At 47.1% G+C, this 26214-nt stretch overlaps 4 protein-coding genes across 8 annotated transcripts; 2 read left to right on the top strand and 2 right to left on the bottom strand.

Annotated features, from left to right (window-relative positions):
* The first annotated feature begins 4869 nt into the window (after positions 1 to 4869).
* On the top strand, positions 4870 to 6876 carry SYF2 (SYF2 pre-mRNA splicing factor). Its single transcript, XM_057415044.1, has 7 exons — positions 4870 to 4982; positions 5071 to 5184; positions 5392 to 5517; positions 5773 to 5890; positions 6003 to 6093; positions 6425 to 6523; positions 6605 to 6876. Exons 1-7 carry the CDS (start codon positions 4923 to 4925, stop codon positions 6768 to 6770), a joined length of 774 nt encoding a protein of 257 aa, XP_057271027.1. The 5' UTR covers positions 4870 to 4922; the 3' UTR covers positions 6771 to 6876.
* A 515-nt stretch (positions 6877 to 7391) lies between these two features.
* Positions 7392 to 10817, bottom strand: RSRP1 (arginine and serine rich protein 1). Of its 2 annotated transcripts, none has more exons than XM_057415043.1 (4): positions 10131 to 10817; positions 9647 to 9801; positions 8385 to 8468; positions 7392 to 7909 (listed from the first exon to the last, which is right to left on the bottom strand). In XM_057415043.1, exons 1-4 carry the CDS (start codon positions 10780 to 10782, stop codon positions 7724 to 7726), a joined length of 1077 nt encoding a protein of 358 aa, XP_057271026.1. In that variant the 5' UTR covers positions 10783 to 10817; the 3' UTR covers positions 7392 to 7723. The 2 variants fall into 2 exon arrangements, 1 of the variants encoding a protein (XP_057271026.1); XR_008972871.1 differs by having other exon boundaries at positions 7845 to 7909; positions 8385 to 8864; positions 10131 to 10783.
* An 874-nt stretch (positions 10818 to 11691) lies between these two features.
* TMEM50A (transmembrane protein 50A) lies at positions 11692 to 14487 on the top strand. The gene is made up of 6 exons (XM_057415042.1): positions 11692 to 11860; positions 12246 to 12358; positions 12748 to 12815; positions 12981 to 13073; positions 13670 to 13730; positions 14015 to 14487. Exons 1-6 carry the CDS (start codon positions 11768 to 11770, stop codon positions 14058 to 14060), a joined length of 474 nt encoding a protein of 157 aa, XP_057271025.1. The 5' UTR covers positions 11692 to 11767; the 3' UTR covers positions 14061 to 14487.
* Positions 14488 to 14983: 496 nt separating this feature from the next.
* On the bottom strand, positions 14984 to 23904 carry LOC130602294 (RH-like protein). Of its 4 annotated transcripts, none has more exons than XM_057415037.1 (10): positions 23467 to 23899; positions 22081 to 22264; positions 21814 to 21964; positions 21316 to 21457; positions 19065 to 19222; positions 18676 to 18813; positions 18307 to 18434; positions 17325 to 17404; positions 16195 to 16268; positions 14984 to 15864 (listed from the first exon to the last, which is right to left on the bottom strand). In XM_057415037.1, the coding sequence occupies exons 1-10, from the start codon at positions 23591 to 23593 to the stop codon at positions 15838 to 15840; spliced, it is 1209 nt and encodes a 402-aa protein (XP_057271020.1). In that variant the 5' UTR covers positions 23594 to 23899; the 3' UTR covers positions 14984 to 15837. The 4 variants fall into 4 exon arrangements, with proteins under 4 accessions (XP_057271020.1, XP_057271022.1, XP_057271024.1 ...); XM_057415039.1 differs by having other exon boundaries at positions 21814 to 21963; positions 22200 to 22264; positions 23467 to 23897; XM_057415041.1 differs by lacking the exon at positions 18307 to 18434 and having other exon boundaries at positions 23467 to 23904.
* Positions 23905 to 26214: the final 2310 nt, after the last annotated feature.

Here is a 26214-nt window from a genome sequence, read left to right as displayed (position 1 = left end):
GGCACTGCACATCCAAAGCATGGCACTGCACATCCGAATCATGGCACTGCACATCCAAACCATGGCACTACACATCCAAACCATGGCACTGCACATCCAAACCATGGCACTGCACATCCAAACCATGGCACTACACATCCAAAACATGGCACTGCACATCCAAAGCATGGCACTACACATCCGAACCATGGCACTGCACATCCAAACCATGGCACGGCACATCCGAACCATGGCACTGCACATCCAAAGCATGGCACTGCACAACCAAACCATGGCACTGCACATCCAAAGCATGGCACTGCACATCCGAACCATGGCACTGCACATCCAAAGCATGGCACTGCACATCCAAACCATAGCACTGCACACCCAAACCATAGCACTGCACATCCGAACCATGGCACTGCACATCCGAACCATGGAACTGCACATCCAAACCATGGCACTGCACAAACAAACCATAGCAATGCACACCTAAATCATGGCACTGCACACCCAAACCATGGCACAGCACACCCAAACACTGGCACTGCACACCAAACCATGGCACCATACACCCAAACCATGGCACTGCACACCCAAACCATGGCACTGCACATCCAAAGCATGGCACTGCACATCCAAACCATAGCACTTCAGAACCAAACCATGCCACTTCACAGCCAAACTATGGCACTGCACATCCGAACCATGGCACTGCACATCCGAACCATGGAACTGCACATCCGAACCATGGCACTGCACATCCAAACCATGGCACCGCACACCCAAATCATGGCACCATACACCCAAACCATGGCACTGCACACCCAAACCATGGCACTGCACACCCAAACAATGGCACTGCACATCCAAACCATGGCACTGCACCTCCAAATCATAGCACTGCACACTCAAACCATAGCACTGCACATCCAAACCATGCCACTTCACAGCCAAACTATGGCACTGCACACCCAAACCATGGCACTGGACATCCAAACCATGGAACTGCACATCCAAACCATGGCACAGCACACCCAAACTCTGGCACTGCACATCCAAGCCATGGCACTGCACAACCAAACCATGGCACAGGACACCCAAACGATGGCACTGCACACACAAACCATGTCACTGCACACCCAACTCATGGCATTGCACAACCAAACCATGGCACTACAGAGCCAAACCATGGCACTGCACACCCAAAGCATGGCACTGCACACCCAAACCATAGCACTGCACATCCAAACCGTGGGACTGCACATCCAAACCATAGCACTGCACATAAAAACCATGGCACTGCACACCCAAACCATGGCACTGCACATTCAAACCATAGCACTGCACATCCAAACTATGGCACTGCACAGCCAAACCATGGCATTTCACATTCAAACGATGGCACTGCACTACCAAATATGGCACTGCACAGCCAAACCATGGCACTGCAGACTCAAACCATGGCACTGCACACACAAATCATGGCACTGCACACCCAAACCATGGCACTGCACATCCAAATCATGGCACTGCACACCCAAACCATGGCACAGCACACCCAAACCATGGCACTGGACATCCAAACGATGCCACTGCACATACCAACCATGGCCTTGCACATGCAAACCATACCACTGCACAACAAACCATGGCACTTCACACCCAAACCATGGCACTGGACATCCAAACGATTCCACTGCACATCCAAACCATGGTACTGTACACCCAAACCACAGCACAGCACACCCAAACCATGAAACAGCACACGCAAACCATGGCACAGCACATCCAAACCACAGCACTGCACACCAAAGCATGGCACTGCATACAGAAACCATAGGAATGCACACCCAAACCATGGCACTGCACATGCAAACCGTAGGAATGCACACCCAAACCACGGCACTGCACACCCAAACTATGGCAATGCATACGTAAACCATAGGAATGCACAACCAAACTATGGCACTGCACACACAAACCATAGGAATGCACATCCAACCCATGGCACTGCACACCCAACCCATGGCACTGCACACCCAAACCATGGCCCTGCACACCCAAATCATGGCACTGCACACCCAAACCATGGCACCTCACAAATCATGGCACCGCACATCCAAACCACAGCACTGCACACCAAAGCATGGCACTGCATACAGAAACCATAGGAATGCACACCCAAACCATGGCAATGCATATGGAAACCATAGGAATGCACAACCAAACTATGGTACTGCACACCCAAACCATGGCACTGCACATCTAACCCATGCCACTGCACACCCAACCCACGGCACTGCACACCCAACCCATGGCACTGCACACGCAAACCATGGCACTGCACACCCAAATCATGGCACTGCACACCCAAACCATGGCACTGCACACCCAAATCATGGCACTGCACACCCAAACCATGGCACTGCACACCCAAATCATGGCACTGCACACCCAAACCATGGCAATGCACACCCAAACCATGGCACTACAGAGCCAAACCATGGCACTGCACACACAAACCATAGGAAAGAACACCCAACCCATGGCACTGCACACCCAACCCATGGCACTGCACACCCAACCCATGGCACTGCACATCCAAATCATGGCACTGCACACCCAAACCATGGCACTGCATATCCAAATCATGGCACTGCACACCCAAACCATGGCACTGCACACCCAAACCATACCACTGCACACCCAAACCATGGCACTGCACACCTAAACCATATCACTGTACACCCAAACCATGGTACTGCACATCCAAACCATGACACACTGTTCAAGCCAGATGCTGCAGTGGATTAGCCCCGGCCGATGGCAGATGGAGGTGCCCCCGTGCAGAGCAAAGCGCGGGCTGCCACTGTGCTTCAGCTGCTGTGTTTGGTGCTACCAGCTTGGAGCTGTTCTCCCTCGAGGGTGGGAGATGTCCCAGGGCTGGGCTCACTGCCTGCAGGCTCTGGCTCATGTCCTGGGGACGCGGTGTGGCCGATGCCAAGCTGGAGCCACAGCAACACGAACCTCTCAGTGCCCCTGCTGAGCCCCAGGAGCTTCCCATGGCGAGGACACCGGTGGCCATCACCGCAGCCCCACGCGCCCCTCTCACAGCAGCGCGTTTGCTGCAGTGGACGGGAGATCACCAATGATGTCCCATTCAACCCCCCCACCCCGGCCAGGATCTTCCCCTTTGAAAAGGACAAATATAACTGGGATGAGTCAGTTCCTCCGAGCTCCCATCCCCTGTACAATATGTAACTGGAATTTTTCATTTCGGCACTGCAGGGGAGGCATGACTGGAGAAGACAATGGAGGCAGCTACAACCCAAAAGAGTGGAGCCAATTCTGTGTGCATGAGAAATACAAACACTTTTTAATCTAAAAATAAATTAACTGTAAGTGACAGCAAGAGCAGATCTGCATGCACTCACTGTCAGCCGTGCAGGACCAGGCCCTGCTCCTTGGGCAAGGCGGGCTGGGGAGAATTCCCTGCTTTTTGGGGCCAGGTTGGGATTTGCAACTCTGCCACAGAGCCGGGGAGACACTGGGCACCTGCAGCAGGAATGGGGCTTCCTGAGATGGCATCAGACCCAGAAGCAAATCCACAGATGCCAGGGAAATCTCTTGGGTTTATTTTCCAGCTGCATTACAGCAGCGGGAAGGGAAAAGAGGCTCCAGTGAGCCCAGGGCTGGACACAAACCCATGGGCACGTCCAGCCTCCTGTGGTTCAACGGGAGGGCAGCGACTGCACAAGCGAGTGACAGCCCCAGAGCCTCTGCCCCACAACCGCTCACCCTCTGCCTGCTCCTAACCCATGCCTGAAGGGGACAAGGGGTGACTGAGTGCTGGGGTCCCAAGCACGTAACTCAGCCACTGAACTGCCCAGTGACTGTCCAACATCAACAGACAAACCTCCCCTTCCAGCACCGGCGGTCCCGGTCCCCGTCCCCGGAGCAGGTGCAGTTTGCTTCGTGTGCATGGAAATCTGACAGCTCCCAGCCAAGCAGCAGGGATGCGGAGGGGGCAGGTGAAGGAGACACCCAAACCCAACCCACGTCAGGACCATCCTCTCCTTTTCCTTAAGGCACTGTCACCGGGGCCCAGCCTGCTCTGCTGTACTGCACTGGCTTCACTGGGTTGGGGTTCTTTTTCCCCCTGCGGCTCGACTCCTTGCTGGGTACCGCCGCATTTGATATTTTTAATCACTCAGCATGCATCAGAGTTTGGCAGCAGAAGAAAGTGAAGTTAAAAGAGAACAGAGACCGTCGGGGTTTGCCAGGGGCCCGCCGCTGCCGCAGCCCCTCATCACTTGGCCTGCGTTTCCCTCTGCTGGGAAGTGACGAGCTGCAGATGACAACGCCGGCTCCAGAACGTGTCGTGGGGCGGCAGTTACCGACCCTGCAGGGCCTGGGTGGTTTCTGCAACGGGAAAGAGGAGCTCTGCACCTCTGCAGGCACACAGGCGTTACACGCACACGCACACGGATGCACCTCTATGCGCAAAGCGCTGCTGCTGATAAACCCCGAGGGTAAATCCGTGTTTGGGTCCATATTTATCTATCGATAGCACCGGCTCTCTCCGAGGCTCCTCTGGAGCACTGCCGCTTCCTCGCTTTGCCTGCAAGGCTGCATCCCCCGCCGGTTCCTCGGGAGAAGAGGAGGAAAATGCTCGTTGCCAGCGTTTCCGGAACCTCGGCTCGCCCCAGGCCCGCTGGGGGCTGCCTGCCCCGGCACCAGCGGCCGCAATCCCGGGGAATGGGAGCTCGCTCCCGGGCGGCTCCGCACGCAAGCAGCCGGTTTCAGGCCTGCCCCCGGTGCAGGCGGTGGCGGGGGGCGGTGGTTCCTCCCAACCGCTGGGGGGCGCCCGAGGCGGCGGCGGCGGCTTCCCGACAGGCCGTGCGCGAAGGCGGAAGCGGAAGCGTTCCTCGTAGGAGATGGCGGCGGCGGCGGTGTCGGAGCTGGGCAGCCTCGGCGCTCCCGATCCCGACGGCGGGGTGAGGGCGGCGGCGGCGGCGGCGGCGGGTGGGGGGTGGGGGGCTCGCGGCTCCTTCCCCGTCACGGGCTGAGCGAGGGTTGTTCCAGGGCTCCTCGGGCTCGGAGGACGAGGCGCGGCCTAGCGCGGCGGCGGTGGCTGCAGCGGCGGCACAGAAGCGGGAGGAGCGGCTGCGCAAGTTCCGCGAGCTCCACTTGAAGCGGGTACGCGGTGAGCGCAGCGGGGCCGGGCCGGGCTTCGCCATAGGGGAGCAGTGCGGGAGGGGCGGCTCCGGTGGCACCGGTGCCCGTCCAGCACACGGCGGCGGGCCCCAGACGCGGCGGTCGGGGTGGGCTGTGCCGGGCCGGGCTCCTGCAGCCCGGGGGTTCCGGTCCATTATTACCGGGTGTAATGAAGCGCTTTGTGCCTAGAACGAGGCTCGCAAGCTGAACCACCAAGAAGTGGTGGAAGAAGATAAAAGACTTAAATTGCCACCAAACTGGGAGGCCAAAAAAGCTCGGCTGGAGTGGGAGCTGAAGGTGGAGGAAAAGAAGAGGGTAAGCACACGAATACAGCTTCTGCAGCCCTGCTGAACCCTGGGCTGTGCACTGACAGTGGGGCAGAGCCCCATTCGTGGTGGTGCTACAGCCTTGGGAGCTTACGCAGGCAATAAAATCCACCTCCTAGTTAAGATTCTTGAGTATCTAAATTACTGTCCTGCCCTGGGTGCTGGCTGGACTCATCTTGGTAGGCGTAACTAAGCTTCATGGTTGGCTGTTGTTACAACTGAAGTGTTCTTTGTTCTCTGGTAGGAATGCGCAGCAAGAGGAGAGGACTATGAGCGAGTTAAACTGCTGGAGATCAGCGCTGAGGATGCAGAGAGGTGGGAAAGGAAAAAGAAGAGGAAAAATCCAGATCTGGGATTTTCAGGTAATGGCTTAACTACGTAACTGTGTTTGCACCCAGCACCTTTGTTAAGTGTTTTAGCTGCAAACTGACCCATCAAATAAAAACCTTCACCTCCACGCTTTTCCTTCCCCAGATTACGCGGCTGCTCAGCTGCGCCAGTACCAGAGGCTGACCCGGCAGATCAAACCTGACCTGGAGGAGTATGAGAAGCTGAAGGAGCAGTAGTGAGTTTTGATCTGTCATGTGATGGTGTCTGTGGTGTTTCAGAATTATTAGCTAACACCAAAGCCGTTCAGAAGTAATCCTTTCAGCACATGCTGTGCTGAACATCTCATCCACTGTGATGTTAGACCTTTTAATGTTATCTTAAAACTCATGATCCCATAACTGGCAGTCCCTGTGTGAGGAGTAGGAGCATTACTAAGTTTGCAGAAGCAACAAGTTGTGTCACTTGCACTGAGGAGAGGGTGGATTTAGCACCAACACCAGCACCATGAGCTGTTACAGTAAACTGGAGCGTGCATAAACTGTTGTCCATCTCTTCCTGTTGTCCAGCGGGGAAGCGCTTTATCCCACCTCTGACAGTCTTCTCCATGGAACTCACGTGCCGACTAAGGAAGGGGTCGATAGAATGGTCGCAGATCTTGAAAAGCAGTAAGTAAACAGAGAGGTGGCACTGAGAGACCCTGTGCAGTCACACCCCCAGGTTCACCATGGGTGCCGTTTGCCTTTCAGGATTGAGAAGCGTGAGAAGTACAGCAGGCGCCGGCCCTACAATGATGATGCTGACATAGACTACATTAACGAGAGAAATGCCAAGTTCAACAAGAAGGCAGAGAGGTTCTATGGGAAGTACACAGCTGAGATCAAACAGAACCTCGAGAGAGGAACAGCTGTCTGAGTCCTCAGCAAAGCACCTGCCCCTGCTCAAGTTTGGCTTAGTAAGAGATTTTGTGGGTGATTTTAAATTTTATAAAAAAAAAATACCTTGTAGACTGTAGTAATTTGAAAGATCAATGATGTATTTGATGTGGTAAGTCATCTGCAGACCTTCAGCTGTACATAGCTTTTATTTGCAGAAGGAACAAGCTTGTGTAATCACGTAACACAATAAACTGGTAAGAATTAAATTCTGAGCAGTAGCCAGAGTTCCTGAGGACATGGGTAGCAGGGAGGTAAAAGCACGTTTGGGGAACACGAACTTTGGTAAAAGCATGGTTGGGACTGTTGTGTGATGAGTGTGGAGCTCCCCTGTACCACACAGCTGACCATCACCGAGAAGGTGAGGGACATCCTTTGTACACATGCCAGCCTTGCCTGGCAATACAGTTTCTCATTGGAGGAGTCAAACTCACTTTATTTTAGTAGTGATTTATTTTCACAAAAGCCAAGCCAGTGTGAAGGTCCAGAAATCACCTGCTGCTGCAGGCTGTGGTAACAACAGCTCAGCCTGGACATAGCATGCCCCAGCGTTCAGCCAGCTCGCCACTCAACACAGGTCTAACACTCGACACGCCAAGAAGCCAGTGCAAAATTTAAGTTTATTCACTTGACGAGCTACACAGTATAAATCAAGACTTCAAAATAACAGCTACTGAACAGTTGTTTAGAAAAAGTTACCCACCTGTAAGCTCTAGTCCATTAAAGCAATACAAAACACGTACAACTATACACAAGAGTCCCATCTGTGGCTGGCGGATCACTGTGCTCTAGATCTGAAAGAGAAACCTAAGATTCCGCAATTAAGATCTCAAAATGAACACTCGGCATTAATAAATCTTCACCCTGATCAGACCGTTTCAGCCCTCGCTACTGAAGTGTGCGCAACGCTGCAGTCAGACACAGACAAACAAGTCAGCGTGCCCGGAACAAGGCGCTTTTGGGTGAGAAGTTGAGAAATGTTTTCTTCTCCTCCTTCCTGACAGGAACCCACTGCCCATAGGGACTTCCCTTCCTGTCATCTTCTCTTGCCGGGGAGACTGCCGGTTCTTTAACCACTTGGCTTACTGGCTTCTGTAGGACTGGTTTTGCCATTGTATTCTGGAAAACAAAAGAACCACACAAGTTTCCTTTAAAAGTGCTGCCTGAAGAAGGAATGCACCAAGGCCTGTCAGCTTCCACTGGTGAGACAAAGCTTTCAGCTCACAGGAGACCTTATGCCCTCTGAGTATCACCTATGGACACCTGACACAGGACTTGAGGAAACTGCTTTTTCCTTTGTTTGCTTTACTAAAACATGTAGCTTGAATTAAGTTCTGGTGCAAACTACTTCTGGCATACACTTTCAAGCCTACAGCACAGTAGATACATTTGACATCAGGTAAACATCCATTCTGAACACACTGCTATAGTGATTACAGGGCTCTGCCGCTGAAGGACTGATCCAGCTCCAGGAAACTCATTACTCAATCAGCAAGTTCTTTACCATTATTAAATTTAATTTGGCAACCAATGCTGGGACAAGCCTAGCAGAGTGAGGAAGTACCAGGATTCTACACTGGGAGGCCACACTTACATTAGGACTGAAGGAAATGCTCTTCTGTATAGCTGCTCTCTCTATTCCACTCTTGGTCATGTTTCCTGCTGGTCTTGTGGGTCGCTAGAGAAAGCACACACAGCTTAGGTGGGAGGACACATTATTCAATGCACGTTAAGGCAGTTACTAGAGAGCATGAACTTTCTGGTGGAGTTGCTTCAGATATTTACATCAACAGTAGCTGTAAGCTACTAAATATCCAAACAGATCAAATGTCAAACTCTCTTTGAAAGCATTCAGTGCTTTTCCCCCCAAAGTCCATATCCCAATTCTCTCATGTGATATCCATGCCCCCATTACAGACTTTAAACAGATTCCACCAACTGGAAGCATGGACTGCCCCACAGTGCAGTGGGAGAGCAAGTGGCTTTAAGTTCTGCATATCCATCCTGCAGAGCTTTGAATAACAATAAACTTATCTGCCAGTGATGCAGGCCTCTTCTTCTGTACTCTCAATATCTGGAATATATTGCATATATTATGAACGGGATGCCTGTACCATTTCTCTAAACCCCTCAGTATATTTACTGCAGCATCTGCTCAATGGGAACAGTTAGTGCAGTTCTGCATTTACGACTAATCAGGTCACACTGTAATGACAGAGCCAAACTAACATCCAGTTTAAGCTGCTCGAGTTTCTCCCTCCCTTAAATTCACAGCAGCTACAGCCCACAAGTCCCTTTATTACCAACAGATTTTCTTCATCATGTCTGGAACCATAGTCATGATTTCTATAAGACAGAAATAAAGTATGTAAAATGCATTTGTGTGCTTTGGTACGTAATTTCTGGGAAACAGTTTGTTGCACATGAAAAACTTTTAACAATTAAAAAGGGCAGAAAGATGTAACTTGAAAAAAAAAAAATCCCCGCACTATTCACTCGGTTTCGTAAGAAGACTCTTGTTCTAGGTCAGAAACACATAAACTAGTCTAATTAATATCCTTTCAGAAGAACAACCCAAAGGAAAAAACTACATTCACCTCTCCTTCCCAACCTGCCACTACTGGAAGCCTGCAGGTACTCAGTGGATCAACCACCTCGCAAGAGTCCACAGTACTTTTGGCTCACAGCAATGTGGTTTCCGGAGCAGTTTTCACCACTCTGGGAAATCTGAAGTTTTTGTTCAACAGTTTCAATTCATAATCACAAACTCCAGAGTTAAAACCGATGAGACATCCATGCAGAGCCAAGTTAAGAAGGGTTTACCTTTTCCTTGAGAACACTCCAGTTCATACTTACCTCAGCTGACTCCCCAGGATCTTCCTGCTTTTGTTTGGTGCTTTTTCTCTCTTTGGGAGGAGTAAACATCTTCAAGCTTGCTGGCAAGATGATGTTATCTGTTCCCAGAGCTTTTGCAGCATTTGCTTTTGCAATTTCCAGGAGTTCCTTTTTGTCTTAAAAAAAAAAAAAAAAAAAAGTGTCTTCTCTTATGCTTAAATTAATATGCAACTACTCACACAAGCCCCAAAACCTGCAGGTTTACTATCACTGAATCTAAGTAAGCATTAACTGCGATGAATATTCATCAGAACTTGAAATTTAGCTTCATTTGAAGTCCTAAGAATATGCTCTGAACTACTTTTTTAAAAACATGTACTTATAACCACCCATTGTCACTTTCAATTCTGCTCTGTAAAGCAACTCAACAGACGTAAATTTGCCTGGTTAAAATAAGCTGTAAGCTTTGAGGTTCTTACACAACAAAGGCTCAAAAAAGAAGTACCTTTTGCACTCAAGTGGAGAGGTGACCTACTGCAGGATCTTGATCGTGACCTGCTCCTCCAGCTCCTGTAAATCTCAGGGTATATTGTCCTGCCAAATCCATAATATTTTCTGCATCTAGAACGTGATCTGCTTCTCGAGTATGACCTTCTGTAATAGGATCTTCCACGGGACCAGGACCGGCTGCGGGACCGGTACCTTGGTGGCGAGCGGCGGTATCTGCGGTAGTATCTGACGTGGTACCTGCCACGGTACCGCGCATAGCCACGGGATCTCGACCGGCTTCTGGAATACGAGCGGGAGGATCTTCTGTACCTTCGGGAACTGGTTCTTCCACCCCGTGACCTTGATCTGGACCGGCTCCAACTCCTGGAGGAAGCTGAAGAGGAACTACTTGAACTGGACCGTGAACTGCAAGATGATCTGCTGGATGACCTTGTGGATGACCTGTCACAACTCCTCCTGGATCTCACAGACGACTCTCTCTTCTTCGGTGAGCTGAGGGTTAAGTCGTCCATAAAGCCTGTCATATCCTCAGTCTTCCTCACCACCATTTCCTGCACACAGGTGCTTTCAGAAGCTGGTTCTGGTTTTACTGTTGTTGTGCAATACCCGGTCTCTGTTCCTGTCAAAGGTGGGGAGGGGAAGCTCATAGTTTATGCGCATTAAGGTATTTATACAACCACCACCACCACCATTACAGCACACAGGCAGAAAGTTCCAAGGCTAATTAAGCACCAGCAGTTGTCACCCAGTCTATCAGCATGTTTTGCCTGTGACAGTTTAAAGTGTCATCATTTCCTTTCCTATAGTCAGTCTTTCATATGAAATGAAAAAAAGCTTCAGTTTAACCCATAAGTAGTTCTGTGTGGAATTCTGAGGTTGGTTTGTGTGGGTTTTAACAGCCTTCATTTGCTAGGTTACCATAAGTGTTTTGTGAAAAGTTAATACCTTTTCTCCCCTCTCCCAACAGAATTCCCAAGGTATTGTATTTTCAATCTATCCTAAATGCAGCCTATTACATTTACAATGAAAAACAAGCACTTGCCTTCAGGTCAGCACAAATGGAATAGCTTTATTCTGCAGTTCTATCAGCACCTGCAAGGCACGAAGCAGCCACACCAAGGCCGTGACTGCACATTACAAAACTACACAAAGCTCCGCACGCCCCAGCAGCGAACTGCTATTAAAACCATTCTACTTAACCAGTGAGCAATCCGGGCAATGCCGCAGTGGATGTGCCCCTGGTTTTGGATGTAACCCTCGGTGAGGTTACGCATTAATAATTAAGATGGCTGTCCCTCTAGCGGCAGCCATTTCATAGCTACGGAAGTTGCTGCACTCCACCTGAGCTGTCTTACGCCAGGACTATAGCCCTGAGTCATGTCACCATCCACAGCTTGAGGCAGCTTGCTTTATCTCAACGTTTCTATTCAGTGCTCGCTGCAGGCCAAAGCCGCGAACCGGGACCGTCTCCCTAGCGGTTCCTCGGCGGTGGTGCCGGTGCCCAGGCGCTGCCAGCGCCCCCCTCGGAGCGGGCCCCGGTGTGGGCTCTCCGCGGTTCGGAGCCGTTCCGCGCAGCCCCGGAGCTGAAGGAAACGTCCCTTTTCCTCCCGCAGCCCTTCAGAGCGCTGGAAGATGTCCGGGTTTCTGGAGAGCCTGAGGTGCTCGGAGTGCGTTGACTGGGGAGAGAAGCGGAACACGATCGCGTCGGTCGCTGCCGGAGTGCTGGTGCGTGCGGCTGCGCTCGGGCTCTTCGGAGCAGTGAGCTGGGGGTGAGCTAGGAGCTGTTGTCCCTTTGGAGGTAAAAGGAGGAACAGGGAGATGTTCTCCTCCTGTGTAGCCTTAATGACAAAACCCGTTCTGGGTGCTTGCATCCCTGTCTGAGGTTTCGCAGCTTCTACCCGTTTAGTGGCTCCTGGAGCAGGTAAATCTCTGGCTTTGCATTTAACCTTGTTCCTCAGTCCATGGCAAAACCGGTTGTGCTGTCATCAGACTCAGGGTTGGGGTCTAAAGGAATGATTTTCTGTACTAATGCCACTCTTTGCAGAGCTGTCTCGTTAAAACGCTTGTGCCCACATTTGAAGTTGTTGTGCTCTTTTTTCTTTTGAAACAGTTTTTCACAGGTTGGTGGATAATCATAGATGCAGCTGTAAAGTACCCTGAAGTGGAAGACTTCAACCATTCATACCATGCTTGTGGGGTTATAGCCACTCTGGCATTCCTAATGTAAGTGCAATTTCTTCGTGAGAGCTAAAGATTGCAACTTGCTTTGTGCAGTTAATTAGGGAACACGTGGGCTTTAAATGGAGAGGGAATTAAGAATAAAACATCAAGTTATTGTGTCTCATCTGTCTTACATTTATTGATACTTAGAATACGGAACCACTTAAAAAGTTAAATGTTGTACAAGTCCAAGGTTTTGGAGAAATATTTTTTACTATTTCGAGCTTAATAAAACGATTAAGCTTTAGCCTTATACCCTTAAAAACAAATACATAAGAAATACATGATTTTATCCTTTTTCTATAGGTTTCTGAGAGGTTTCCTATTGCTTTGTAAAGATACTTTTTGTTTTACCCATGTTTACCCAGTTTGATCCTGTTTTGCTCGTGCAGGATCAACGCGGTATCTAATGGCCAAGTGCGGGGTGACAGTTACAGTGAAGGCTGCCTGGGACAAACAGGTACAGAGCTGTGGGCTGTTGGGTAGTGACAGGTCTGGGAAGCCACAGAGCCTTGGAAGAGCCATGAGGGCTGTTCCTTGTGTGGCTCCCAAACCAAAGCACCCTGAAAGTCAGGAGTGTCTGGACTCAGACACAGGCACAACACGTCCCCCTGTGGTTTTCAAGGTGCTCGGATCTGGCTGTTCATTGGTTTCATGATGGCTTTTGGATCTCTGATTGCTTCCATGTGGATCCTTTTTGGAGGCTACGTTGTTAAAGGTAAGATATGGTGTGGAATGTGACCTGATCTGGTTCTGAAAGTTTGAAGGTATTTTAAATGATGATGAATTTTAGAACAGTGCACTGGCTTTTGTTTTTCGAAAGGAAGTTGGGTCACTTGAGTACATGTAATAGCCAGCCCTGCCTGTGCCTGAAGCTGCAGTGAATTCCACATTAGTGAGGTGCTTTGGTTTAATGCACACTCTTGTCAGCTCTGGCCTTACTCAAGGGGATTTTCAAAGAAAGCCAAGTGCCCAAGGTGCACAGCAGTGCTAATGTGCACTCCCCTTTTGTACATTGTCACTATACATGACCATACACGTGTACATACTGACACACACATATGTTCCAAACAGGATGTGCAACACGGTGTGATAACTGCAGTCTACATCAGCACTGCATGAGAGGCACATGTTTGGTTAGAGAACAGGACATACTTCTTCTCTTTGGAAAGCTAAATGACTGGGGGGAAGGAGATGACACAAAAAGCCATTGAATTAGCTTTCTAGTGGGGTTAGGCTGATCGTTGTCTTCTGAGAACAGAGTTTGGAGAGGATTTTCTGGAGACATACATGGAGATTTCTTTCTTTTGATAGAAAAACCAGTAGTGTACCCAGGAATAGCTGTGTTCTTCCAGAATGCATTCATCTTTTTTGGGTAAGACAATCTCTTTTTGTTTGTTTCATCTAATTTGTTTTTAATGATAAAAACTGAAACTTGCTGTAATCTGGTTCCTCAAGTCCTGTTTCATAACCAGACAAGTGAATAAACTGCATATCAAGGCAGCAGATATCTGGGGTCTGTCTGCATAGTTTTCATTGCAGGACCAGGAAATGGATTTATAAATACCATAGTTTGCTTCCTGAAATCTTGTATTTAACGTCATAGGTGTTTGATTTGCTCCATGATGTACTCGTATCACTTTATTCTCTTTTAAACAGAGGACTGGTCTTCAAATTTGGTCGCACAGAAGACTTGTGGCAATGAACACGCCTGTGGAAGTGCATTGGCCACGCTGGGTTTTTAACTGCACACTCCCAATGTTTTGTAAAGCCATTTTGTAAAGGGTGACCTTCAATTGTGTCTGAAGATAAACCCAGGAAAACTCAAATCATGGCACTAAAAATCCTGGTTCTGTGCTGTTTCATTTTTTACTCTTGTATGCTGATCGCAATGTGTAATGGTTTTGACACATGTAGAATTGCTGCATGTCACAACAGAAGTCACTTTTGTGCTACCATGTTTGCTACAAGTAAATAGTGTAGTGGAAAATGGATGTATTTAACCAGCTGTTTCTACAACATTAATTACAATCTGAGACTTACTAAAAATGCTTTAAAACAACTTTTTAACATCTATTTATTAAATATTTCCTATATCTGGACAATATAACCATTTTTTCCATTTCAAAATTTACTGCTGTGTGCCTTTTCTTGCGTAATACAGAACTATGCTGCTCTGGAATTCCCCCACACACACACTATGGCAGTAATGGGGAAGTCTCTGGTGAGTAACAACTCACTGTTGCTGTGGATGATGCCGTAGAGGCACAAGTACAAGTTGTGCAGTGGCTCTAGATGGAAGCAGCTCATCCACAGACCTTGCTGTCAGCTCTTTTGCAACCACTGTGAAAAGAGTTCTGTCTTTGGCAGGGAGGACAGTCACTGCCAGAGAGAATGTTGATCCTGTGTCTGCCCCTTCCTATGTATTCACCTGGGTTGCTGCTCAAGAAATAATGATGAAAGAGATGCGGGGAAAAGAGGGTGAATAAATTGCTATTCCTTAGCAGCATTCCTGCTAGAAAACAGCTGTTGCTTTGGCTGCTGGGAAGTGAAGGACACCAGTTGAGCCTGGATTGCACTGTGGCACAGGTAGTAGTGCATAGCATGTTAACTGTGACAAACCAACCATCAAATTGTCATTTTCTTTTATTAGATAAGCATTTTTTAATAAGTTTTTCTGTGTCAGCTATTTTGGAACAATGAAGACACACCAGGGATGACAATCCATTTAAACACAAGGGTTCACTTGCCCCATCAGGCCTGAGCTCGGCACAGGGTAAACCAGCCCAACATACACCACCCTGGGATTCATATCACCCAGGCCCAAGCACTGTCCCCATAGCCTCCCCTGCTGCCTGCACTTAGGGCAGCCAGAGCCCTTTGGGCACACTGTCCCCACACGGACAGGCTGTGCTGAGTTTTACTGCCAATCTGAGTAAGTATCATTGCTGACAAGGGCACCAGCCACAAGCAGAACAATTTCACTCCTTGTCATCTGAGCTTCCAAATAGATAGCTTGAGCCAAGGGATTATAGATTTTTCTTTAAGCTGTCAGATAACTCAAGAGCTCAGTCTGGCAGGATAGAGTTCTGGCCCTGATCCAGCTCGCTCATCAAATCCCTGCTTAACAAGGCCTTCAACAGAATTAATTTAGCTTAAAAACAAGTACTTGCATGCTTTGCTAGAGAAGAATGAGTATGGACACTTGGAAAAATTGTACTTTAACATACTTGCTTTGGCTTTGGGAGCTAAAAATAGTGTAAGGTTTCCAAGCACTTTGATTGATAAGCCATTACAGCGATGAATGCAGCCAACTTTTTTGTAGCAAAAAATATTTAAGTTCAACAAAGCAGTTAAATGCATCTGTAAATTCACACTCTATCTTTCAAGAATAACTAGTACAGTTTATTACTAGTTTTTTAGGTGCCCATTGGGATGGCTTTCTTGAGCCTCGGTCAAATCACTCATCTGGGTTCCTCCATTCAAAATCCAACAGCCAAGTGGGGAAACTGAAAACAAACGTTCTTGTATCAGAACATTATATGCACCAAATCATAATACAAAACAGGCAGTGGAAAACCTTACTGGAAGGTTATTTTCATCCATGTCTTTTTTTTGTAATTCAGGTACAACATCACCTTCAGCATTTGAAGGTGCCCAAGGCCTGTGTTGATGCATCAGGCTGAGCACCACCCTGCACCCAGGAAGGCCGAGGGGCTTTCAAAATGTACTGTGAAATGGAATTTTCTTTTCTTTTTCATTTTAATTTCAGATACCCAGAGTTCTTCACCAAGGTGCTCTATGTTCTCCCACACAGTTCACCTGACATTGAAACTTACCTCCCAGTAAAACTGGTCTTCAAAGTACTTGGATACAGGGATGCTCTTGAACAGTCTGAGGTTTAAGATTAAACCTATTTGCAAAAACAATGAATATATACATTAGGGAAAGGGGATGACTGTGTGTAACTGGAGGTTTCTTAGTAACCCACATGCAAATGTAATGTACATCAAATACAAATAACGCTTCAGCAGAGCCCCTTGACTCAAGCTGACCTTAAATACAAAGAAGCTTGCCAGGATCAAGGCTTGTGTTATTAAACATTAATTACTCAAGGTAAAACCCCATTAAACAGCTTGCCAGACTCTAAAAATACATCCAGAATTAGTCTTGCATGAAAAATGCCTGTGTATTTAAAGTAGCGGGGCTCAGAGCACTGCTAGCTTGGGATTTCAGATGGAAACATTTGGACTTCTAAACAATTGGTTAAACACTGTATTTTGAATTCTTCTAGCTGAATGTGTTTTAGAAATCTGCTTGATGAGCTCAACATCTTCATTACACTTGTGGCAGCACAAAGGTTTGAGATGAATTAAAACACACACACAAAATGATTGTAGAGTGTGTTTCACAGCAGTTTTCATCTGCCATTTCTCTTTTATTCAAGATAGAATCAACAGCTACAGAAAAACTGCAGCTGCCAGGATGTCACACGGGGAACACATGAGCCCTGGTGGCCCCAAACCACTCATGACTGCAGCCCTGTGCTTGGCTGGTGCCCACCAGCTACAGACACTGGGGAACCTGGCAGATTCCTACCCACTGGCCTAAAAAAGGGGCAAGTGCTAGACAGCATTTGTGTCACAGATACCCAAATGTAAAAATAGTTCCACCCTCACGCATCTCCTGTCTGAAATGTGAAGGCAGCTGTTAAGCATCTGTTAAAATAAGCTTTGCCAATGAAGGAATGGTGCTAGTAGGTTATTCGTGCAGAATACATCTTAAATACAGGGCTTTGAAGAGTCCCTGGCTCTTCTCCAAATAATTTACCCATAGAAACACACTTCAGAGCCCCAATTTAGCCTCTCTCTGCAGTGTTGCACTGACATGACAGCAGGTAACATAAGCTGATGTACCCTTTACCCCGAGGACATGAGGAAGGTACCAAAACACCTTTTTCAATACTGACCTGCAATAAGACCTGTTATCAAAGCGACGCTGATGGTCAGGCAGAAGGCACCAACTTGAATCATGACCAAATAACCCATACTGAAAAGCAAAACAAGTGTTTCACTTTTTGAAGTTGACTGATGTATCATTAAGACTGTGAATTAATCTGTATCTCCACAGCATTTTACATCAAAACCTCCCATAACAATTCTGTTGTTCCAGAATCTCTCTACAGCTGCAGATAGGTGTTTTAAGAAACCCTATCAGAAGCCTAACACAGATTTCAGGGGACATATTTTGCCCTTAGAAACCATCATTGTGATAGTAAAATGTCATAATGTCTGTTTTTTCAAGAAGAACACGTAAGGCCCTTATGCTGCACTGTGGTTCCTTTCTGCATAAACTGAGAAAATTGGGGAACTTCTTGTAGGACATGACATGGGGCTGATCTGCAGAAACGAAATGCCAGTGCCAGATCAAAACAGCTACAGAGCATATCCTGAACTGAGCCTTCAGCTTTTGCAGCGGATCCCCCCAGCTGTATTTTCCAGCTCAGTGTCCACACTGGCTTTAGTCCAAGCTGGCATTCTTGCCCCTGACTCAGTTCAGTGACCACAGAGAAGTGCTGATTTCTGCCCCCCATGTTAGCATACAGAGGTGCCCAAAACATGTTACAAAAACCAAACTGAGACTTGGAAGGACACACATCCCCAGCCTTCACCTCCCGTATCTGCCACACTGAACATCAAATAAAAAGGGAGACAGAAAACAGGACCAAAAGCTAGCATGAAAGTTTTGATCCAAAGTCAGCTCAACACTCCAACTCTTTTTTACTGACTTTTTTGGACTTCAGAGATTATCTGACTTCAGAGATTATCTGAAGTTACCTGATATAAAACAATTGATCTGTGATGACCTTCTGTATGTATGAGAACTCTTCTCAGGGCACACTACAATAATGATTAGCTAAGTTTATTACTTAATAGCAAGAATTTATGTACCTTGGTAAATTATTCCAGTTTGTTATTATTAAGAGAATGACCTGGGTGAGAGCTCCAAGCACAGCAGGCATGCCAAAAGTGAAATGAACTCCAGAGGTATCATGAAGCTTGAGAGGATTCAGGCATCTCTGGGAAGAAGAAAAGATTTAACTGATATACAAGAACACAAGTTGATAATAGTGTATCGTCTATTGCAGACCTAGGAAATGAATTTTGGTTTTGCAAGTTGCAGTCCTGCACTGTGCTCAAAAGGCCTCAGTTCTCCCAGCTTTAATCTTTTTGAAAGAGAGGTTTCCCTTGAGGTATCCTGCATTGGAAAAGAAGTTTATATAGTTTATACAAAAAACAATTTCAGGGTTTGAGTACTACCTGTGAACAGTAAGATCCTAATATGGCTATCACACTGGCAAGCAGACCCAAAGCCATTGCAATCCAAGGGTGCTCGATACTGTGTGCTGCATAACCAACAGCGACCCCACCAGCTAGAACTGCACTGTGGATATGAGTCTGTAAAAGCAAAGAACAAAAACATGGAGTGAGAGTTCAGTCCTCACGTACAGCAGCCTCTGTATACTGTGAATTATGATCTGAGGATGTAATTTCTAAGTTGCAAGTTCAGTCTTCTGCTTGGGAGGCAAATGACTGTCAGGCTGAAAACCTGGACTTGTTTTTACCAAGTAACTATTATACTTTTAGTGTATTACTGAGAGTCGCAGAAAAATCCCTTTTCCATGCAGTAATTTTTTCCCATTTCTTACCATTCTGAATTTCCCATCCTTTGTGGTCAGAACAGACAAGGCAAAGGCAGTGACAGCACTCACTGCAAGGCCAAAGTAGGTGTTGTAGATGACTCTCCACTTCTTGTCAGATAGTATAGAATTGAAGCTTGGCCAGAACACCCAGAGAAAGAGAGTGCCTTGGAGACAAAGACAAGCAAATATCATTACCTGCTCTAAACCACAGTGAATGAAGTACTCACTGTCTTTGAAGGGCTCCAGCCCACATTCTGCTTCCTCTGTAACTCACACAATTTAAACAAAGGATAACACCTTATAGAAAGCCCTAAGAGCTACCTGCAGTACCAGCACCTTCCAAGAAACACACCACTGTAATGTCAAACAGACAGGCCAAAGCACAGCTCTGCTGGCATCTGGCTGGTCCTTCACTGGCCTGAAGGTAGGATGCTCTTTTCAAGAACCGTTTTAACATCAGCTTTGCCCTATCTATCATCCCCTTAAATGCAGGTTCAGATACAAGTAGGAACAATCCCAGTGTTGATTTCCAAATGATCAGCATCCTGCCTATTATGCACAGGCACCAGGGACCTGCTCCTTCAAAGTTTCTGCCTCTTCTCATGGGACTGTGGGATAACTGTTCAAAAGCAGCTGCAAGAGAGAATGAAAGCCACGAAGGAAAACAGTTCACATGGTACAAATCACTATAAAGAAACTCAAAGTGCACTTTGGAATGTCTTTTACCTTGGCTGCCAGTACAACTGGTAGGCTTTGAAGAGAGGATGAACTGGGTTGTAAGACCAGAATCCTCTCTACCCCTACTAGAAGGGTTAGAGACTAATAGCTTGATCTGAGGTTATCACACTTCACCAGCCCTGCCATTCACAGCTTCACTTTCTTGTTCTTTGTGAAAGGGTTATCTACCAAATAGCTACTGCCTGGTATGTGGGTCCAAAAGAACAGTTCACTTTCCTCCCATAAGATCACTGCACGGTGTCACACTTCCATGACCACATAGGCTTCACTAACAACAGGAATGAAAACAGGTTCTTCTGCTTCTCTGACCCGGGCCCTGTTTGTCAGCATTTAGGAATCTGGGCCTCTACAGAAGAAGTACACCGCTTGGCAGGATACATCTTTCCCTATACGCAGACACACACCCGTAGATCAAATTCCAACCAGCAGAGGGAAGTAGGGGGCCTCACGCTAAGCCAAGTTGGACCACACTGGGGAGCCTGAGCCTCTGTCCGCAGAGCTGCGAACAGCTCCAAGTGCACAGACAAAGTATCTGTTCAGCTTGGGAATAAAACAGTCACACAGTGAGGACCTCAGCACCCTGCACACGGCTCTCAGAAGCAGGATGCAAAAGGGAACTATGAGGAATTTGCCTGCTCAGCTGCTCCTGTCTGCCCATGTTACCTGAGAAATTATTCGAGACGTGGCATTATAATTACTCCAAAGCAAGCACTTGATTGTAGCAAGCTACACTGAAACTATCACAAAGGTTTAGCAGTGTCTTGATAAGTTATATTAAAACACTGACCTCCACAAATTCTCCACCAAAGCAAGAACTCCAGGGACTCAAACCAGCATCATTTACATTTCTTTTTAACTGGGCAAAGACTAACTTAGAATTAGACTCTCTGGGCCTTTGCAGAAAGATCTTTGTTCAACTGGTGGCAGTTACCAAATTGCTTCTTTAAGAAAAGGACTATAACTCCCATACATTCAGCCTGTCATCACTCTGTTCCTTTCTCGTGTGCCTGTCTGTATCGTATTCCCCACCCTTCATCAGGCTTTTATCTTTCCATTTACACTACTAGGCAGGGGCTGCTTTTTTATATCTCTGTACAGCACCTTGCAAAACAAAACTGAGCCTTGGCCCCAGCTGGCAACCATAAGCATTACTGAAATACAAGTAATGATCTCAGTTTTGGTGCACAGGTCCCTACCAATATGCCTAAACAAGCCCAAAGGGGCAAATTTAGCTGGGAGAGGCTGGCATAGCCTTTATGCTCAGCCTGACCAAAGCAAATGAAGCCACAGCCCCTGCAGGAGTGGTTGCGTGCCTGGTAGGAAATACTGTGAGACTCACCAAGGCATTGTCAGAAACCATGAAGCACAGCAACAGCAGCAGTTTTCTATGCTTGGCTGCATTCAGCTGTGCATTTTGGATACAACAGCCTCAGTGTGCTGTGGCCAGCCCCCCAAAACCTTCCTTATGGTCCCACCACAATCTCTTGTTCCTAGTGAGACATTAAAGCAAATGCCTTACCCAACATGGACAATAAATCTGACTTTGGGGTTCTTGCATTCTTATCAGTCCTCGGTGATGGCTCAGGGAAACATGAGGAGATGGCCAGACCAAAGTAGGCTCCAAACAGGTGAACATGCATCATGCTGATACTGTCTGTAACCTGTATCAAGAGAAGACTCATAGAATGATTTGGGTTGGAAAGGACCTTAAGATCATATAGTTCCAAACCTCCTGCAATGGGCAGGGACACCTCACCCTAGACCATGAATCTGTAGTTTATTTGAGGCGACAGGAAGACTTTGATGCAATTCCTGATAGAGTTGCTCATGTAACCTCCCTATAAGCACTTTATTTTCACAGTGCCTCAGTTTATGCACAAGCTATTTATGTGAAATTAACTCAGCTGAACTCAATGCAGCTCATAAACACACAGTTCCACTAACAAACCACCAAAAGGCAACATGCTAAAATCCCAGTGAAATTTTCCCTCATGTGCCTGAAATCGTATTACAGTACCCGCAGGAATGTGTTGTTCATCCATCTGCTCATATGGAAAACTATTAGCTCCAGAACTGTCATCAGAATTAATTGCACAGGGTTAGCCTTCCCAAGAACAGCTCCAGTGGAGATGACCACAGCAGTCAGGCTCATAGCAGCCTCTATTAGCCTGCAATAAGAGAAAGAACAAAAGAATTCTTTAACATGACCACACCAGGGGCAATACAGAAAGAATGACAGTCAAATGTCCTTAAAATTATTCCAATTCTAACATGAGATAATTACCTTGCCAGATGACATTTATTTTGCCTTTGAAGAAGTAAAACAAATAAATCTATCAGCACAGAGCACTGGACACCAAGTACAATGAGCAGGAGGTTGAATCCGGTGGTGCTAAACCCGTATCTTTTCAGAAACATCAGGAAAAAGCCAAATCCAAAAATCATCATGTGGTTGACATCTTGGAAAGCTGCATGACAGAAAGGACCAAGCCAGCAGAGATGTTACTAATTCAGACTGGATTGCTGGTTAAAAACAAATCACAGTTAACTAAGAAGCCTTCAGATAAAAATTCAGGTGCCATTATTATTCAATAAAGAATTCCAGAACTTTCCTTCCAATCCATAAGTAATCAGAAAAACAATTCTCTTGAGCCTGAGTTTATTTTTCACGAAGTGATCAGAATGGATAATAGGGAGGGGACTGAGGGATCAAAAAGCACAACAGAAATGAAGTACTTTCAGCAATGAAACCTGGGCTTTCCTTTTTCCTCAGGTGAACTTAAAGAGCTTTAGTTGGACATTTCAGGGAGAGTTACCATGAATTAGTACTGATTCATTCCTTGAGAGCACTAGGGAAGAAATGAGTTACAAAGAGAAACCCATATGATCTCATCTGCGGAGGGGAACTGAAATAGCTGTAGAAAGAGTTCAATAGGGAAACCAGCACCACTGAATAGAAGGCAGAGGCTGTCCAAGCCCTTGGATTGGTAGGGCTGAAAGCATCCCCCGGGACATGCAAACAGCCATATTCTCATATCCTTGTACTGGCCTGTCCCTTCTGCAAAATATCAAGCTGCTAGGAAGCAGATCTGTATTTTTTGAGCTATAAAACAGGGAGGGTAACACAAGAATGTCACGAGGATTAATCAGCTCTTATTTGCACAACACTGTAAATACTTTGCACACTATGGCCATAGCATAATCTGCTAATACATTCCTTTGATCAATGCACAAAATGCATCTCCAGAATATATTTAAATCCTTAATTCCACTGTATTAAGTTCATTTCTTTACATCAAGCACTCAAATAGAGACCAGTGCCATCCTGAACTCTTACTTTGTAGCCCAACAACCCTTTCGCACACCAAGACCACTTAACACAGAGCAGTGCCTGCCCTAAGGAGTTGGTTGCATTCATAGGGGTCAAGATGACCACAAACAGGCAGCAGAAAACAGACCAGCAATGCCATTTAGTATCACTTAGGTCTTTGTTCAATGTCATTGCCTTGATATAATAAATACACAGCATACAGGGCAAGGTAGGGCACTCAAAGGCCAGTAAACCATTTTACTTCTAATAAATACACAAACCTGCTGGATCCCATCTTTTTTATTAAAAAATTAAAGTAGGCATTAACTCTTCCTTTCACAACAACGTTGCTCATCTTACCTGGGTAAGCCTTAATTAATTTATCGTCATATGGGAACACAAAGTAAAAGAGGGCGATGAAAACAGCTTCCAGAGAAAGGATTAGCCACGGCACGCTGTTTCGGAAGTTGCGGTAACTGGAAGGCATTGTGCACCAGACTACATGAAGCACAAACACAGCAATAATTTTGCCTATAAAAGTGTTCCAGTAACCTCAGACCAATAGAAATGGAAGTTTTGGGGGGCAGGAATAAAAACTCGAGAGAGATAAAAAGGCCAAGAGGCAACAGCAACTAACATTTCCTTATCTGTGGCACAACAGGAGCCCAAACTTACCACAACCAACATGGACTGAACTCAAGATGTAGTTGTGAACACAGACATCTCAAGCTGTCAATGCTGCAGTGCTCCAGGACACCATCATGCAGTACTTCAGCTGTTGCAGAGCCTCACAAATCAACTAAACAGTGAGCAAAGAAGAACATGGACTCCTAAGAGTAGAATCTTGGCGTTTATGCATAATTGTTTACTACATTGCTTGTACCCAGCCTCTGAAGGCTCTTGGTAAGCCCCAGGCTGGGAAGTCACTGTTCAGAACCAAACTGAGAACAAACCACAGACCTGCACCTTCCCGATTCTTTAATTCAAACCCAGCCTTCATCCAGAAGTGTATCAACTTCGGCATTGTGGCTATAACGTACTTTTGGAAAGGCACAGCTTTTGTTTAGCTGTTATTTTAAACCAGGAGCCACTAGAGCAAGCAGGGCTGTATGGTGGAAGTTAACTATGTCCAGTATATCCCTATGCACAGACATCATGATTTGTTAGATAAGATCATTTGGTTGTTGAGGACAATTTATGAAGCTGTAATAGAATCATAGAATAGTTTGGGTTGGAAAGGACCTTAAGAGCATCCAGTTCCAACCCCCTGTATGGGCAGGGACACCTCACACTAAACCAGGAAACCCAAGGCTCTGTCCAACCTGGCCTTGAACACCACCAGGGATGGAGCATTCACAGCTTCCCTGGGTAACCCATTCCAGTGCTTCACCACCCTTACAGTAAAAAACTTCTTCCTTAGATCCAGTCTAAACTTCCCCTGCTTCAGTTTTAACCCGTTACCCCTTGTCCTATCACTACAGTCCCTAATGTCCCTCCCCAGCATCCCTATAGCCCCCTTCAGACACTGGAAGCTGCTCTGAGGTCTCCATACAGCTTCTCTTCTCCAGGCTGAACAGCCCCAACTTTCTCAGCCTGTCTTCATACAGGAGCTGCTCCAGCCCCTGATCATCCTCATGGCCTCCTCTGGACTTGTTCCAACAGTTCCATGTCCTTTTTATATATTTATTTTATTTTATATATGTATTTACTTATATTTTAATATATTTTATATATGTATTTATATATTTTAATAGGAACATTACTATTCTCAGGATTCACTGTGGTTTTGATAAACTGAAGCCTCTTTGTTCATAACTGTAGTTACGCCTCAGACTTTCTGCTTGAGGCCATTTCAAACCGAGTGCTTGCGCGCTGGCGTTTGAGATAGTAACAGTGCACACAGATGAGCAGAAAGCCACCTGCTGGTGACAGAAATATGTGTAAGACAAAAACACAGGCGGAAGAATTCCAGTCAGTTTGTATTTCAGGGCATTCCTCCTGCAAACCCAGGCTGGACAGCACAGTAAGAGTCTTCAAGCCACCTGTGAAAGGTTTGCATTTGTGGCAATATCTTGCACCTTCCTCACATGCAATATCAATTTACTTTACCAGCTTTTACTTAGGCCTAACGAAACCCAACATTAACCATCCTTACCCCCTTCTCAGGAGCTCCTAAACAATGTTCCAAGGAGTTTGCTGGACACGCCAAGTGCTGCCCTGGTGTCACAAAAATCCTGATCATCATTCTTTTGGTGGGATCTCGGGGGCAATTGAGACAGAACCACAGCACCTGGTGAGCTTTCTCCAGACACGAGCGCAGCTGAAACAGCAGTTTAGGAATGGACTGAGCTGATGCAGTGTCTTTGTGTGGTTTCTAAATGCAGTGTACCCCATCAGCCTTCATTGGTCTCCCGCAAGACTCCTTCCCTTCAGACTCACACCAGGACAGGAATGACCCAAACGCCTTCCATCATTTTGCCACAGTCAAATGAACACAGTAAGCTCTTAGGGCACTTGTCACCAAATCCCGTGACAGTGTTAACACTCGGGGCAGATACACCAAAGGCTATGCATCTGCCAGCGGTGTCCCTTACATGCCATGCTGTAAACGATGCTCAGACTTCCAGCTTCAGTTCTCCCCCAGACAGGAAGAACCAAGCTCGGTGGTCTCAGACGGGTGAAGCACAAAGTAACCGTCACATTCGAGCTGCGCTACCAACAGCCCGTCCCCATCGACTGAGCTCAGCAGCCGCAGCCTTCCGTGCAGTCCCCTCTGCCCGTTTAATGCCCTATCGGAGCCCACACCCCGCGCAGTGCAAACAGCACAGCAGGACCCTGGTTCGGAGAGGCCCATTATCCCTCAGGGAGGCCTGGCAGGCGCAGGGCTCCCAGCCCAGCTCCGGGCGGCAACGAGAGGTACGCTGGGACCCCTGCTCCGGGCAGCCTTAGGGCAGGCAGGAGCCGCTTTGGCGGCCTCCCTCGGGATCGGGGGCAGCCATTGGCTTCCTCACGGTTTCCCAAAGGGACGCGGGACACGGGACAGGGCTCGGGGCGGGGGCTCCGCCGAGGGAAGCCCCAAAGCCAGGACCCAGCCCCGGAGCCGGCGGC

The sequence above is a fragment of the Pezoporus wallicus genome, unplaced genomic scaffold (assembly GCF_028554395.1).
Source record: "Pezoporus wallicus isolate ANWC-B61680 ecotype Strahan unplaced genomic scaffold, APGP_CSIRO_Pwel_v1 contig_9561, whole genome shotgun sequence".
In the NCBI taxonomy this organism is placed as follows: Eukaryota; Metazoa; Chordata; class Aves; order Psittaciformes; family Psittacidae; genus Pezoporus; species Pezoporus wallicus.
The sequence above is the reverse complement of the archived record's forward strand: the minus strand, read 5'-3'. Positions and strand labels throughout refer to the sequence as shown.

What these genes read in the sequence shown, in the direction of transcription:
- SYF2 (XM_057415044.1), top strand. Translation starts at nt 4,923, where the DNA reads ATGGCGGCGGCGGCGGTGTCGGAGCTGGGCAGCCTCGGCGCTCCCGAT. An exon ending in GAGAAGCTGAAGGAGCAGTA is followed by an intron (nt 6,094 to 6,424) that starts GTGAGTTTTGAT and finishes CCTGTTGTCCAG; the next exon opens with CGGGGAAGCGCTTTATCCCA. An exon ending in GTCGCAGATCTTGAAAAGCA is followed by an intron (nt 6,524 to 6,604) that starts GTAAGTAAACAG and finishes TTTGCCTTTCAG; the next exon opens with GATTGAGAAGCGTGAGAAGT.
- RSRP1 (XM_057415043.1), bottom strand. Translation starts at nt 10,782, where the DNA reads ATGAGCTTCCCCTCCCCACCTTTGACAGGAACAGAGACCGGGTATTGC. An exon ending in ATCCTGGGGAGTCAGCTGAG is followed by an intron (nt 8,469 to 9,646) that starts GTAAGTATGAAC and finishes TGCTTTCTCTAG; the next exon opens with CGACCCACAAGACCAGCAGG. An exon ending in GCATTTCCTTCAGTCCTAAT is followed by an intron (nt 7,910 to 8,384) that starts GTAAGTGTGGCC and finishes TTTGTTTTCCAG; the next exon opens with AATACAATGGCAAAACCAGT.
- LOC130602294 (XM_057415037.1), bottom strand. Translation starts at nt 23,593, where the DNA reads ATGCCTTCCAGTTACCGCAACTTCCGAAACAGCGTGCCGTGGCTAATC. An exon ending in TAGGATCTTACTGTTCACAG is followed by an intron (nt 18,435 to 18,675) that starts GTAGTACTCAAA and finishes TCTTCTTCCCAG; the next exon opens with AGATGCCTGAATCCTCTCAA. An exon ending in AACTGGAATAATTTACCAAG is followed by an intron (nt 17,405 to 18,306) that starts GTACATAAATTC and finishes TTTGCTTTTCAG; the next exon opens with TATGGGTTATTTGGTCATGA.
- TMEM50A (XM_057415042.1), top strand. Translation starts at nt 11,768, where the DNA reads ATGTCCGGGTTTCTGGAGAGCCTGAGGTGCTCGGAGTGCGTTGACTGG. An exon ending in CGGTCGCTGCCGGAGTGCTG is followed by an intron (nt 11,861 to 12,245) that starts GTGCGTGCGGCT and finishes CTTTTGAAACAG; the next exon opens with TTTTTCACAGGTTGGTGGAT. An exon ending in AATGCATTCATCTTTTTTGG is followed by an intron (nt 13,731 to 14,014) that starts GTAAGACAATCT and finishes TCTTTTAAACAG; the next exon opens with AGGACTGGTCTTCAAATTTG.